We start from the raw sequence: 15,977 nt of genomic DNA, 5'->3' as shown, positions 1-15,977 counted from the left end.
GGGCCGTAAGGTTGATCCTAATGTAAAGTTTACAGATGGGGATCTAGTTCTGGATTATGTAGGGCCTTAAGGGTGATCCTAGTGTGAAGCACATTGATATGCTTTTCACAAAACTCAAGAGATAATCACTGTGACTTGTATAGTTGATATTATAAATAAGTAAAACCTGCCAATAAATAAAAAGCAATATGCGGCTTGGCTTCAATTAAAGGAGTCTTGACACTGAATCCTGAGATCATTAGCAATCATCAAGTGCTAATTTGTCCTGAATATAGACAGATGACAATAATCAAAATATTAAAGATGATACCATGAGAAAGACTATGACTTTGGCTTTCTACTACTGTCCTAAAACTTGAAAGCTATCACACAGAATACTCTCAAACTAAGAGGCAGAATGTAACTTTATCGTTGATGCCTAATAGTGAGCTCCCATTGACTAGCACTTTTTATAGGCTACATAAATGTTATTATATTCTTGTATTTTTACCTGCATGTGTGTGTTCCTGGGCAAGTTTATGGGCACTAGGTGCTTGTATGTTCCTGAGGAGGCCAGAGGGCATCAAATCCCTGAAAATGGAGTTATAGGCTTTTGTGGCAACCTGACATGGATGCTGGGAACCGAACCCTGGGTATTCTGTAAGAGCCTAAGTGCTCTTAACTGCTAAGTCATCTCCCCAGCACCTTATCCGCCATTTAATAAAATGTCTTTTAAAGTGTGTAACACTACAAGTTGAAGAAAACTCCAGGCTTTTAAATAATTGCATCAATGTAATTACCCTAGACTCTTATAAAAAGGTAGGAGACTATCCAAGTTCATGACATAAGACAAATGAGTAATATATTAGTCACAGCCACTCAGTTTATATAAGTGAAAACTGAAAGTTGATCTCATAACATTTCCCTACTAGAAACTAGCAATCACAAATAAAGATGAGTTACACAGCTCTTCCTCAAAGTTCTTCCTCAAAGTCACACCAAAACTTTAATGTACCACTGAAGATAAAGATCAGATTCCAATAATTAAATCATACTACATTCCAGACTATCTGTTTTTAAAAACTAGACCCTATGTCAAAAAAATAGATAAACCATTCAATAATCATGATATAGATTAAAGGTATCAAGAGCCAAAGTAAACCAAAAAGAAACCTTGAGACTGTTAAGTATTTATAAATTATGGGACAACTTTTTAAAAACACCTGAATAGATACCTGAGCAGGCAAGGAGTCACATCTCACCAAGGAGAATTTGGAAGACTTTACAACAGAAAAACATGGACAGACAGGATCCATATCAAATGTTACCCATTGCTGTATCTTCAAATTTCAAAGCAGTACACTGAACACTGAATATTTTTGATAAATAATCACCAACTGAATGACCAATATTTAGAACGAACTTTGAGGGACAGGACAATCTGAGATGAAAGGAACATAAAGCAAAAGAATAAAGGAGAAAGTAAGGAGAGAGCCCAGTTTTCCAGAAGCATACTCGAGATATGCAGATCAACAGTTTTCTCCACCATGAACCTACACACACAAAGTTTATATCTAACTAGCAGCATCTGGAAAAATTAAACAAACAAGACATGTAAGAGAAAACAATGTCAATTCCGAGATTACTGACTGAGTGTAGAGCAAATATGGTGGGAAGGAAGATGGAAAGAGCTGAGAAAGGAGCAAGTGTAACCCCCAGGATTTTTTTTTCAGGAGCTGGAGCAATGTCTCAGCCCCTAAGGGTACTTTCAGAGGTTCTCAGCATTAACTGAAGGTACCAACCATCTGTAACTGCAGTTCATCAGGTTAGACTCTCTTTTCTGACCTCAGCGGGCATCAGGCACACATAATACAGACACACATGCAGTCAAAGCACTCATATGCATAAAATAAAAATAAGTAAATATTTTTAAAAAGACAGAGTTCATGTCTGATTGTATTAGATTGCTTAGATTGTTCAGACAATAGTATTATACAATGAAATCTCTCCCTCTCTCTCTCTCTCTCTCTCTCTCTCTCTCTCTCTCACACACACACACACACACACACACTAATATGATTGAAAGAGTCAAGTAAAAACGATGTTTACTGAGCGTTCCTTGATAACTTCACCCTCTTTTATACAATCCTCACAACAAAACCCTTCAAAATAGCTAAGATACTTTAAATAATAGCCCAACCCTCCCCCCCCAAACAAATCATAATACTTTTCCAAAGCTCATAAAGCTAATTATGTCTATGTCATTCCCTCAAAGAATCTTCACTATGTTCAAATAGGAGGCAACAATATGATGATAAAGTGAGCCCCTTCTCCCAGCTGTAGGAGGGTGAATCATGTTTGTCCTACACAAGGTATCTATTTCCCTTTGGTGATAACCCAGGCCTGACCAATGAGGCATGAGAAGAAATATGCCAGGGTCTTCTAGGAACATGTTGTGCCAGAATGATGAGCACATCATTAGGGACTTTAAGCAGCATACTGTAAGAATGGTCTTCCTCTGTTACTGCCACAGTAGTGTCCCAATCACACACAAGCCAAATCAATTCTAACCTGAGACTATCCAAACAGTTCCCCTTCTCTAAGATTCTACCACCACACCCAAATGGACAGAGTATCCACCTGCCTAGACAATCTCCCTCTGACCTTTCTTCCTATTAGCATTCCAATCAGCAGCCAACAGATCTTAAATCACGCAGACAATGAAACCCTGCACATCTGTCACTGTCAGGTTGTAAAATGGTGCTACAACTTACGGATTAGCACAAAGAACATCAAAAATGAAAAGCAAAAGAAAGAAAGAAATCAATCAATCAATCAATCAATCCAGCAATCCAGCAATCCCACTTCTAGGTATCTAGCAAACAGAACTGAAAGCAGGGTGTCAGAGAAATCAGAACATTCATGTTGCCAACATTACTTATATCAGGCAAAAAGTCTCCAAGGATGGATGGATGGATGGATGGATGGATGGATGGATGGATGGATGGGGAAAACGTGATCTGCATATAAAATAAAGTATCTGCCTTGAAATTCTGTTATCCATGTTATAACACAAGTAAGCCTTGAAAACATTCAGCCAAGTAACAAGTAAGTTAGTAACAATTTGGCAGACAATGTAGAATTCTTCGTGTATCAAATACCATAAGTAATCAAATTCATAGAAACAGAAAATTAAAATGGCAATTACCAGCAGTTGGAGAAACAGAATTAACAGCTATAGTTTCAGTTTTATAAGACAAAATAGGTTCTAGTAATCAACAATTTTAAAAGATCTAATTACTAAAAGTATATACTTAAAAATAGTTTTATTTTATATATTTTTATTATGGCCTGAAGAAACTATGCAGGCCAGATAACAACAAAAATTAGTCTTATCGTTTCATTTTTCCTCCTTAAAATGATTCAACCCATCCTATTATCCTCTGAAAAAGCTCAAACATAGGGAAAGATCTAGAAGGTTCTGTACCATCTGGCCCTACTCTCTTCAACAGCCAGATCTCATGCTGATCTTCCCCCTCTAAATATGCTCAAACAAAGCAGATAGTTCTCCCTCCCCCCCCCCCCCCCCCGTGTGTGTGTGAGTGTGTGTGTGTGTGTGTTGGGGCTGTACTGTGTGCCCCTGACATATGGAGTCCAGAGGCTGACATTGGTGTCTTCCTCAACTGCTTTTCTACCTTATTTTTTGAAGCAGGCTCTCTCATTGAAACAGGGGCCTATGGATTCACTAGTCTAGCTGGTCAATGAACTACAATGATCGGTCTATCTCCATCACCCGAGATCTGGAATTACACTCATATTTCCATGCCCAATTTTTACACATGTGCTCTTTACTGACTAAAGCATCTCTCCAACCTAGAATGAGACATGTAAGTCAAGTAATTAAAATTCGTTCTTGCCTTGGATCTCTAACTAAGCTCCATCACTACCTCTATGTGGAATGCTCTCCCTCAACTCCCTTCAACTACTATCACAAAATAGGACCTTAGGATAAGTGATGGTGGCGAGCTCAGCCCCGCGCTCAAGGTGCAGAGGCAGGCGGGTCTCTGTGAGTACAAGGCCAAACTGGTTTGCAGAGTTACATGACAGCCAGAGTTACAAACAAAAAACAACAAAAAGACCTTAAACCATGAATAGTGGTGCAGCCCTTTAAACCCTGTATTCCAGATCTGGGGAATCACTGAGAGTTTGAGTCCAGCCTGGTCTATATAGTGAGTTGCAGGATGGCCAGAGTTACATAATGACAACTTGTCTCTAAAAAAAAACAAAAAAAACCAAAATGAATAAAACAAAATGAATATATATGATCTTCAGGGATCTGTAAAGGTAAATCAGCAGTTAATAGCACAAACTGCAAAGAGCTTGTGTTTAGTTCCCTCACTGGACAGCTGACAAGTACAAGCATGGGTGCACACACACACATGCATGCAGCAAAACTATTAAAAAATAAATGCAATGTATTGAACTAAAAATATGACTTTCCAGTCAGTGGAGACTACTTGCTGCCACACCTCAACTCAGTTCAATCCCTGCAAGTGGAGTTGGAAGGAAACAACCACAAACATGCAGGGGGTGGAGGGGTTATATAAGTTTTTAATATGAATTTCTTAGAAGCTTCTCCGATTAGCACAGCCTCCTAAAGTAACAAGTGTCCCCATGACATCTCAGCCATGTTATTTTCAATTTCACATATTCTCTTTTGTTCTTAACAGGTACATCTCATAATTTTAAGATATTATCTTCCCAATTTAAATAGTAATGTAAGTTCTAAAAAGAACATGAGCCTTATAATCTTATTCTTCAGTGCTCCCAACACTTCCATAAGCCTATAATACATCTGACACCCAAGTACTCACTGATTTCACATTTAAAATTACTCTTGAAATTATTAAAATTATGCTTAGCCTAGAAAGGTCCTTGGGACCAATCTCCAACTCCAAAAAATATTTTTTTCTAAATCATTCCCTGATGTTATTAGTAAATACATATAAAAATATACATTTTTAAGTGTTAAAGACACTGCCTGAAGAGTGACTGCCAGTAGTTAAAGTGAATGTTTTTTCTAGTTTATTTTCCCTATTTTTAAAATTTCTATAATAAACTTCTAAACTCATATTAAAGGTTTTGTTGCTGACATTCCAACTAGAAAATACTGGAAAGTCTTGTGGGTAGTTAAATGACAAAGATAAACTAAGGGTGCAGCTCAGTAGTAGAGCAGACGTTTCCCATGTGCAGGGTTCATGGTTCAAGCCTCAGCACCACAAACAATCAAAGAAAACAGATATAAACTAACTTAGCTAAAGACTTAGCTAAGGAGTCAACTAATTTCTTAAAAATATCCCAGTACCTTGTGGTTTTGCTAGCTATAATTAGTTTCATTTTTCTATCATCTTGTAACTTTTTTTTGATAATTTCATACATGTATACAATCACTATAATCATTTTCCCCAGCTTCCCCAGACTTCTCCCAACAAGTCATCTTCTCAACTTCATGCTTTCTTCATTTTTAAATATCCCACAGCATCCAGTTTGTGTGGCCCACATTCTTATGGGCATCCACTGTTACAGGGGCACACTACTAGTAGTCACTCCCAATGAAAAATGCTGTCCCTCCCAGCTACCATCCGCCAAGAACACCTCAGCTCCTCCTTGAGCTGTGCTGTAATTCTCAATGCCTTAATACTACCCAGGCTCTGTCAGCCTCAGACCATTAATGATCTGGTTATTTAGACGACAGAAGTGTCTTCAATGATACTGTCACTTAGTGTGTGTGTGTGTGTGTGTGTGTGTGTGTGTGTGTGTCTGTGTGTGTTCAGGTGCTTGTGTACATGTCTGTAGGTCACAGATTAATTCACAGGCTCTGTCTTCCTATTTTTTGAGATAGCATCTTTCAATGAACTAGTGCTTACTAAGTAGCCTAGGCTTGTAGACCAGATAGCCCCATGGATCCTTACTAGTCTCTCCCTCCCGGTGCTAGGATAATAAGTACATGCCACCACAGGATTTCCACCAATTCTGAGGATGGAACGACAGCGTGCAAGTAACTTCCTTACAGACTGAGCTATTATTCCAGTCTCATACTTGTTTATTTTTAATGCCACAAAAAAGGGCTGGGAATGCAGCCATGCAGCAGCACGCAAGACCAGGTGTCTATTCCTCAGGACTGCACAGGTAGGTACATAAAAAGAACAGAAATCACATTACTAGTACTCTGCAAACTTCGGCACATTTCCACAATGATCCTGTATCTGTATCTACAGACAAAAGGGGGACTGGCAGTAACAATAACTAAGTACTTACACTTGCCAGGCGCTAGCTTATGCACTTTCTGTAGACTGTTAATTCATTTGTTCTTCAAGCTATATTCTAAATAAATGAAGATTTAGACACCAACAAGTTAAGTTCCCTACCTATAATTATAATCCGCTATCAGACTGTGATTCAACCTAGTAAAAACTTGCTATGGTCTACAGACTAACCACATTCTACAAAAGAAGAACAAACTTATACACCCATATAAAATTTCAATTAGTCTTAAAACCCCACTCCATCCCATAGAAATATTCACAAAAACAAAACTCAAACAGGAACTCCCTTCTTCAGAGGATACTGACTTTTTACAGCACACTGCAGACATATCACTGGGCTTTATAATCTGTATAGTAGATAAGGACAACCTTTAAAACTTCAGAATATTTTACAGAAAAATTCAATTATTAACAAAATAAAGATGTAGTCCTAAGGCCAGTGGACACTAAAGATCCACTTTCACACTACTTAGAATATCTAATTCTGTTGCTTCTCCAGCCTCATTCCCTGATGTAACTTAATTATACTCTCTACTTTAAAGACCCTTGGCACTGGAAGATTTTAGAGTAGCTAGATTCCCGTTCTATGTAACAGTTACTGTGAGAAAGAGCAAGAAGACCCTCCCAAGACGTCTTCGAGTATTAAATGAGATAAGACATGCAAAACTGCTGCCAAAAATTTGAGCTCCATGTCTAAATGTGAATGCTGGGACACTGTCCACAGGCTCAGCACTGTCAACGTCATCTGAGCATCTGCCATAAACAGTCACATCTTGCACTCTCATGAGCCAGTGCATCCCTTCTCAGCTTCCTCCTCCCATACTGTATGCCGTCTCCTAGCCACTCAACCCACATGCTCTACTCCACTCTGGGAAACAGAACATCCACTTAACTCAGGAAACAGCATATCCCCATACCTTTATCACACTGTATCATCAATCTTTAAGTAGATACAGCTCTAACAGACTTCAAGGCACGATATCTTCCTGATCTTGAAAGGCAAAACATCTCACTGAAATCTGATGCTTAGTAAATCACTGAAGTTTCTGTTTACTTATATCACATATTACTCCAAAGGGGCTGGAAGTGTAGCTCCTTGGTAATGAGCTTGTCTAGCATTGGCAAGACCCTGGCTAGATCCCAGCTGCCAAAACTGGAGTGGAAATGTACAACAACAAAAAAATTTAATAATTCTATTAAATATTATGCTTTTTTAAATTTTAATGAAATATGCTTGACAACTGAAGGATATATAGCTAATTTTAGGTTTGATAAGGGTATGATTGCGAAACTCATCACTATCAGGCTGGTCAATGTATTAATTATCTCACATCTGTACCTTTAGTTTTGGTATAAGACTACTTATGATACAGTCTCTCATAAAATATCAAGCAATCTATTACCTCCATTCTACTACAGCTGACATTTTTAGATCCCACCCAAGTGAGACCATGGAGTATTTGTCTATGTCTAGGTTGTTTTATTTACTAGAATGCTTTCCAGGTTCATGAATACTTCCACAAATAGCAGAAGTTTTTTCTTTCAATGGCTGAACAAACCCCACTATGTATATATGTATGTATATCATATTTTCTTTATCCATTCTTCATCAACAGATGAAGTTTTAAGTTGTTTCTACATCTTGGCTGTTCTGAAAATTGCTAAAAACAAACATGAAAGTACAAATATCGCTAAAATGTATTCCTAGTAAACATAGCAATGTAAACAAACTACAAAATTAACACTTTTTATATTGTGCAAAAACTTCTCAGGCATGTTTCAGGTTTACTGTTCCTACAATAATATTTTTAAGACAAACTATAGCATCTTTATATAATTAGTTCCTCAAGTCATGGCTACCACACGACAGTAGTTAAATAGTGTTTGAAATTATATGCAAATGCCCATCTGGCTTTTTCCTTTAACCCCCCTTAGTTCTTCCTCAGACCGGTCCTCACAAACCTAAGGCCTGAATGCACATCAGACAACAAATTCACAAATGCAAAGTCCAAAAATATAGGGTACCTATCACTGCGATTTAAAAACCCAAAATATAAAATTTAATTAGAAGCAAGAAGAAAGCAGCAAAGGTTAATACAATGAATACATGCGGCAAAGCAGAAGACCTCCAAGATGGCGAAGGACACATGCCTTTAATGGAAAAGGTCAGATGTTTACTGGTAGAGAATAAAGGGGTGAATCAAGATCATCTTGGGACTCAGCATTGGGTGGTATTAAAAGGAACGAGAAACACTGGAGGAAAGAAAACATGGGTCTGCAAAGTGTAAACTATGTTGACTAGCAGATGAAAACTTCACAAGAGGGGCGGGCACAGTCACCCCACATGCCTGTAACCAACTAGGAAGGTGGAGGCAGGATGATTAAAAGAGCATCTGTACTTCAAGACTAGCCTAATGAAAGACTCAGTTAAGCTGCATAGTAAGACCCTGTCAAAGAAAGAAAGAACAAACCTCAAGCACTGAAAATCACTTGACAAATACAAATCATTGATTGTCCTTATTCCAAAGATTCTTTAAGGAGATTATTAATACTAAGAAATCAAGTAAATAGGAGATACACTGCTAGCATTTTTTTAAACTAAAAACCCAGCACTTAACTCACTAAGAGTTTTTGAAGTGTTTCACTTACATACTGCGAAGTTCAAGAAGATCAGAGAGAAGCAGAGAAAGTGAAAATAACTGGAGGCCAAACAGTTGCACAGAGGCCAAGATCTGCAGCACACATAAAGACCAGCTCACACTCGAGATCTGCAGCACACAGAAAGACCAGCTCACACGCAAGATCTGCAGTGCACATAAAGACCAGCTCACACACAAGATCTGCAGTGCACATAAAGACCAGCTCACATGTAAACAGCACTCAGCAGCCCATCCCAGTAAACTTCTTGTCAGGCTTGGAGTTTCCCTGGGCCTGTGGGAGAAGCTGGACTGGAGAAAGGTGGTTACCACTGCCTTTAAGAAAAGAACACTCAATCCTCACTATTAACATCCTGCAACTCCCTTTCGCCTTAATCTAAGTTAGTTCTCTGAAAGTTACATGACTGACAAAGCCTAGCTGGAAGAAAAGTATTCTGGGTTAGTACCCATGATGGCTGTGCAGTTACACTGCAAGGGCCAAATGAAATAAAGCCAAAAGTTAAATCAATCATTGGCCTGGGGTTCCCTACCCCAGTAGAACTTTCCTAGTAATGAAGTTCTCTGAGGAGGAAATGCTCAGCTTGAAGAACACAAGATTGAGAACTGTGATTTAGCAGAGACCCATCCTTAAAATCAGCAACAAAGAAACCAGTCAAGGGAAATATTTACTGGAAGTCAGACTAGAAAGTGTCAAGAAAGACTGAGCACAAAAAAAATTCTTCAGATGCTGAGAGCAAAACTGAGACAGCAAAAACAACCCACTTATGTTTGGTGTTAGAGATCAACTCAAACCAGGCTGGAAGCTCACACAGGAAATTCAACGGGTGTTTTTGAAACAAATAATAGGCCAGTCCTCAGAAGACTGTTGCTCACAGAGGACACTGGAGATCTCCAAACAGGAGAGAACACGCTAATATATGGTATAAGCTCAATCTGGACAGTCACCCTTTAATATAGAAGAAACATGCACACTGAAACACAGAATAAATGGCTTTATATAAACATAAGATAATATCTTTAGCTATCAGGTTTTTGGTTTATCAGACAGTATATTTGTGATGGTTTGTTGTTAATGACTTTGTAAATCATCATGGAAGCTAAATCATACAAATACCTAATTTTGTTGTGATAAATAGGCATACTTGAAGGGGAAAAAAAAGATGCCACATTTCTTCTGGAAGGTTTTAAGCCATTCTAAGTGAGATTAAAAGATAATAGCCAGGGTCTTGTCTAAGAAACCAGCTTTCTAAAACTTGCTTTCAGTCACTATACAGCTTAAACCCTCGAGTCCTCTCCTCCTGTACTGCTTGCTAACTGCCTCCTTCCCACCCTCGTCTGCTTACCCACCCACCCAAAACTCCCTCGCTCAAACACAAGTCATTCTCATGCTCAGACACCACAAGTCCTCTCCTTCCTGATGACAGGATAGAAGACACAGTTTATAAACAAAACTCTCGAGTTATCCAAAATGTCTTCGGATACGCCCAAAAGAAAATTAAATTTACATTTTCCAGTGTACACATTTAGTATTTTATGTTTTCAATTATAAAATAAATTTTTTATTTCATTTCCCAAGTTAACCAGCAAAATCAATGTGCCAAGAAATTTTTACTAAAGTTTTCTTGTGGCTTCCCATATTGCCTAGCATGTGGCTAAGAAATCCAATTTTAGATTTCCTCTACACACACTAGGCATACCTCTGAAGACATTACCTTCCTCCTTATTCTTATATCTGCCTCTCCTGGAAGACTCTTTCATTCACCTCTACATGAAGTACACATACCTAGGTCTGCCTCAAACTCTACAGAAGCCTCTTTCCCCAGAGTTTGGGCTCCATTATTCTGCTACTCAACGTTGGGCTCGCCTTGTTTATATGTATAAGCACATACAATATATAAGCTGAAAAAAGGCAAAGCTTTAGAATCAGAGAAACCAAGTCCAACACATAACATGAAATCTTGGACAAGATGCCTGAGATCATAAGGCATTCATTTTCTCATGTCTTCTATAAAGGTAATGCTCTGTCAGGCTTAGCCTTACATCTAAACCCACTGATTCATGGAAAGCAGTTAGCACAGTATGGTACCCAGTAATAGTTTAGTTAATGTAACTGTTACTACCCGGCCTGTGCTAGTCAGAGTTCCCCACGGGCAGACTCGGGTTCTACTCTTCTTTTATTTGTTCATATTCCTAGTTTGCTATCTCTTCCATGTATTCAATAATTGTTTGGCTGATAAAACATATCAAATTAAAAATAATCACCTAGTTAGTTCCTAACTTGGTCCAAACTAATGAACATCAAAAGTGGCTTGTTAATTATTATTAGTTGCTATTTTAACGTTCACTTAATCACTCTATAACTTAATTACTATATGCATAAATACATAACTCCAAGCATATCTCTGAAAGTATTCACATCGTATTAAAATGACTACCCCATATCCAAAATGGTTGATACAGTTTCATATAAGTCTAAATGAACTTAAAAACATTAACCCAAACACAAATTAAACCCTCAGCAAATTATCTCTATGTTTATCCTTTTCGTATCAAGGAAAACTAAATCTTAAACCTTCACTTCCAATTGCCACTTCTGAGTTTTCCTGTGCTATGAGTTCATCAGCAGTGACCAGTGGGACTCCTGAAAGTCTTATAAAGAGTCATAAGAAATGGGATGTTTCTAGACAAACATACAGATAGTGCTAAACATGCAGAACAGATGAAGCTCAAATAGATAGAAGCAGGTTCTTTAGTCATGTGGCTGACAATACCATGTAAACGCAACAATAGCAAAGGACTGCAGAAGAAAACCAAACAGCAGGAAGGCATCAAAAGAAGGTTCTGGAAAACACAGTCTGCTGTCGCAATGTAAACACCCGCACAGGCATGACTCAATGTGGCATACGTACAGCACACTCCAGCCAACCATTCGAAAGTGACATTAATAAAGCAGTGTCTGCTGGATAAGTCTTGAGAGTGCGGGGTGAGTGACAATTAAAATTAATACTTTATTAATATTTTCCCAAATTATAAATAAAATTATTAGTAAAAATTTAACTTTTATTAAATTTTTATTAATATTTTCCCAACGATAACCTGGAAAATTCCCAACTAAATTAGTGAAAGCCTCACAGCAGAAGTGTTTTTAATACTTCTGGATAAAGTGGCCCTTGAAAATGGTATTATACTTTAAACTAAGAACAGTGAGTTTTGTTCAGATTTTATACATCTAAAAGACATACTTACGATTTTCATTTTATACTCCAATAATATACCAAATAGGTGAAGTGATAAAAATCTTAAGGTAAAATATTTATATAAGCACTAAAGAATGTTACTCTAATTGATTAAAAAATATAGAATATTTTAAAGTTAATGTTGGTTGTTTAAAAATTCTGAAACAATTAGCTGTGTGTGTGTATGTGTAAAAAAAATAGTGTTCAGTAATTCTACATATTTTCCCAAACTCAGCTTTCTGCATATACATATATATGCAGAGACAGAGTGAGGGCGCAGAGAGAAAGCTTGAGTACTTTTGCCCTTCCATGATTTCTCAAAAACCATTATTTCAATATTTTGATGAGCTCAACCACTCTCCACTGGATCAATTCATTAATGCTGTTTATGTTAAACAAAAAAAGTTTTCAAAAGTACTGATTTAGAGTACAATCTGTCTGCTTCCAGCCATTAATTTTTAATTTGAATTAGGTTTCAATCATGAGAATTACTTGTTTAACTAGAAATATATACGTGCATATGCATACAGTTTAATGTTTTACTACGTAACATTATAAATATTGGTCCTACATAACTACAACATTAAAACAATGGATCTATTGATTTTGATGGTTTCCCTGCCTATCTCTGCAAGAATACTTTTTTTTGAACAAGCCAGAGTTAAAGACAATTTATTCTTAAAATACACCAACATAAAACCTTTGGGAGGTAAGCTTCAATGAAAAGGTGTATTCTAGACTGTATTAATGAAGAACAAATTCCTCAGACGTTCCTAATGGTTAAGTATTAAAAATACTAATCTGGAGAGGAAAACAGAGAATGGGGTAGCTGTCAATTCATGAAACTATTAAACATGCCAACAGTAACACAATCACTTTCACAGGTAACCACAGAGAAAAATTTTCTCTCAGGTCTTTCACAAGTTTTCAAATTTCAAAATCCACATAAAATATTTTTCTCATATGCTCACGCCTGCATCTACCCATTAACACAGTCTGGAATGTAACAGGGTTTGTGTGTGGCTCCACTTCCTGAAGTGTAAAGTATCACCGTCCATCTATGTCTCACGTTTAATAAAACAAATGGAACCATAAAAGAGAACTACCCACAAAAACTATTAAATGAGAAAGGGCCCTATAGAGGCCATACAACAGCAATTTTCAACACATTCTTATTTCACAAGTGATTTTTCAATCTACATTTCCCTAAACACCAGCCCTACTGACTGTATTTTCATAAACTTATTAAAATTCTATTATTCAATTTAGATACTGTGTAGCTGTACAATTTGAAACTTTAAGTGGAAACATTTAACTTTTATAAATTAATATTTGAACATAAGGAAAAAAACTTGAGTTCAACAGAAATAATCCTGAGGTCAACATTCAGCAAATTAACTTAAAAGCACTACAGCACAGCATCATTTAGTATGAAGATTTTTTCCCACCAAGAATCACCCTGTCTTTTCAACTGTGCCATAAATAACTACAGAGAAAATTAAAAAGGCTACAGCTTATTAAAATTCCATCTGCGCTTATTTCTTGATGTTCTCAGTATAACATACTTGCTAGAATAGTCAATAAACACCAAGGTTCTAGATCACTTGCCTTTCTGCCAATCACATTTGTTAAGGCATTATGTAATTATCTACTAATCAAACATTTCTGCCAAAAAAACAAAAAACAAAAACCCCACACTACTATATTTCTTAGAAGCCAAAGTAATTCTGTCTCACTCCTGGGGGAGACAATGGCCTTCATCCTACACGCCTACTGAACTAGTTTATCACTGTTGCCTTCTACACTTGCCATAGTTTTATTAGAAAATAACTATTTGAGCATGAAACCATCCAATATATCCCTCCCCACATACTATGTCCCTAAAGATCATTCTGTAATTGTTTATCCAAGGCAACCAGTGATGAATTGCCTATTTCAACTGAGCAGGATCTGGTAAGGTTTTTGAGTACCTTAAGTAAGTTGATCACTACGTTCTATATACCCTTTCCAACTTCCAAAGTGCCTCACAACGCTTACCAACATCCTTCTTCTCTCTGCAACAGGAAATAGCCTGTCACAGAACTCAGAAGAAAGCTGCTTAGATCTAAAGACTCCTGAACACTTTCCCGAGCAGCTGTTAGTGACTACTAGACGCCTGTTGGGCTACCACTATAGCTAAATTAACAGTGAATCATCTTATTCCTCTTTAATCTTGCTATTCGTCCAGAAAACCTAGAGATCTACCTTAAAAATAAACACGGCAGGAAGAAAAATAAGTTACTTTAGCTCCACCACTTTGCCCCAGGAAATCATTTCAGGACCTTAACATCATTGCTTAAACCACACCAGATCAGTTATATAAGACAATGAAGGCTTTAAAAGCATACAATTTTCTACTTAACCTTACCAAACGTATTTGCAAGTTTTCAGTAACTGCTAGAACATTCTGTATTTTAAAAGATACTGGTGTACTCCATCGGAACTATGCTGCCCCAAATCCACGTCACAGATATCCTGCACTTGGTAAATTTTGTGGTGTGTTTCTGGTTACCTGCTGCGCTTTCTGCACCCTTTGTCACCCAGTGATGCTCTCAAACAGCATATACTTTCCATCTCTTAAAACGGCCAAGGACTCCACAAAAACACACCAGACTTTGACGTTTCTTCATACTGATACAGAACTACTAGTGCCACTGGGTGCTGTGGCTCTCAAAGAATCTCTTCAGCAGCTTCCCCTGGGACAGGACACTCAGCCGGGCTCTCAATCGGTAAGAAGCTGCCAGCTGCCTTTGCAAAGGCAGCAGAGGCCAACTCCATACCGCATTGCTGCTACTGCTGCTGCTACTGCTGCCGCCGCCGCCTACTTTATCCGGCAGCTTTGGGAAGAGGGGAAGGGAGCCCAGTCCCCTACAGACCCCAATGGCCCCTTCGACAGCACGAAAGAGAAACCACTGCATTGCTCAGCTGGGAAGCTCGCAGGAGCTAACTAAAGGGTTCGCCCACAGTAGAGGCGCCAGTCGGTGGACTAGGAAGGCGTCCGAAGTGCGACGACTGGCGCCACGGCAACCGCGAGGCGCCCCCTCAGGGATGGGGTCCTGCCGGGAGTCCCGCCAAGCCTGCCGGTCGCCGCGCGGGCCTCACCTGTCAGCAGCGCCTGGCGCTCGCCCGCAGCCGCAGCCGAAGGAGACGCAGCCGCTCCGGCCGATCCCGACGCGCGCCGCCCGCGGAGGTGCCGGGGCACCAGGTCGCATCCGTCCGCCACGCCGGCCACCAACAGCCCGAAGAGCAGCACTGCTGCCCAGCGCCGCCGGGGAGGGCGGCCCAAGGCCCGGCCGGGTGCCGCGGAAGGAGGAGCGCTCACAGGAGCCGCCGGGCACTCGCTCGCCGCCAGCTGCCCGGGGCCCCGCCGCCTCGGAAGCGGACTCCCGCCGGGTGCTAACCCGCTCCCTTCACCGGCGGCCCGCGGAGCTCGGTTCCCCGCCGCGTTCATTGGTTCCGGTTATTAAAAAAAAAAAAAAAAAGTGGGGAGCGCAGTGGTACGGCGTCTTCCGACCCGGCGCGACACCCGCGCAGCTGCCGCGGCGACACCGGGATCCGCTGCTCTGGCGCGGCCAAGCCCCAGCCCAGCGCCCGCGCCGCCGCCGCGGCGCATCCCCCCGCCCCCTCCGGCCCGCGCCCGCCGTAGTACCACGCTCGGCCCGGACACCTCCCTCCCCTCACACACAAGCTCTCATACCAATCCCCCGCCTCCCTCAGCCCCGCCACGGCGCAGGCGCGAT

The 15,977-nt window shown here is 39.6% G+C and overlaps 1 protein-coding gene across 1 annotated transcript in view; it reads right to left on the bottom strand.

Annotated features, from left to right (window-relative positions):
• Stim2 (stromal interaction molecule 2) overlaps nt 1-15,696 on the bottom strand; it is a 128,742-nt gene extending 113,046 nt beyond the window's left edge. Inside the window, exon 1 of the mRNA XM_028765239.1 lies at nt 15,340-15,696. Coding sequence (XP_028621072.1) covers nt 15,340-15,688 — 349 coding nt within the window. The 5' untranslated portion in view covers nt 15,689-15,696. The remainder of the gene's footprint in view (nt 1-15,339) is intronic.
• Nucleotides 15,697-15,977: the final 281 nt, after the last annotated feature.

This window comes from Grammomys surdaster, unplaced genomic scaffold, assembly GCF_004785775.1.
Source record: "Grammomys surdaster isolate TR1022 unplaced genomic scaffold, NIH_TR_1.0 150, whole genome shotgun sequence".
In the NCBI taxonomy this organism is placed as follows: Eukaryota; Metazoa; Chordata; class Mammalia; order Rodentia; family Muridae; genus Grammomys; species Grammomys surdaster.
Note: the sequence above shows the minus strand (reverse complement) of the source record. Positions and strands in the feature narration are given on the sequence as shown.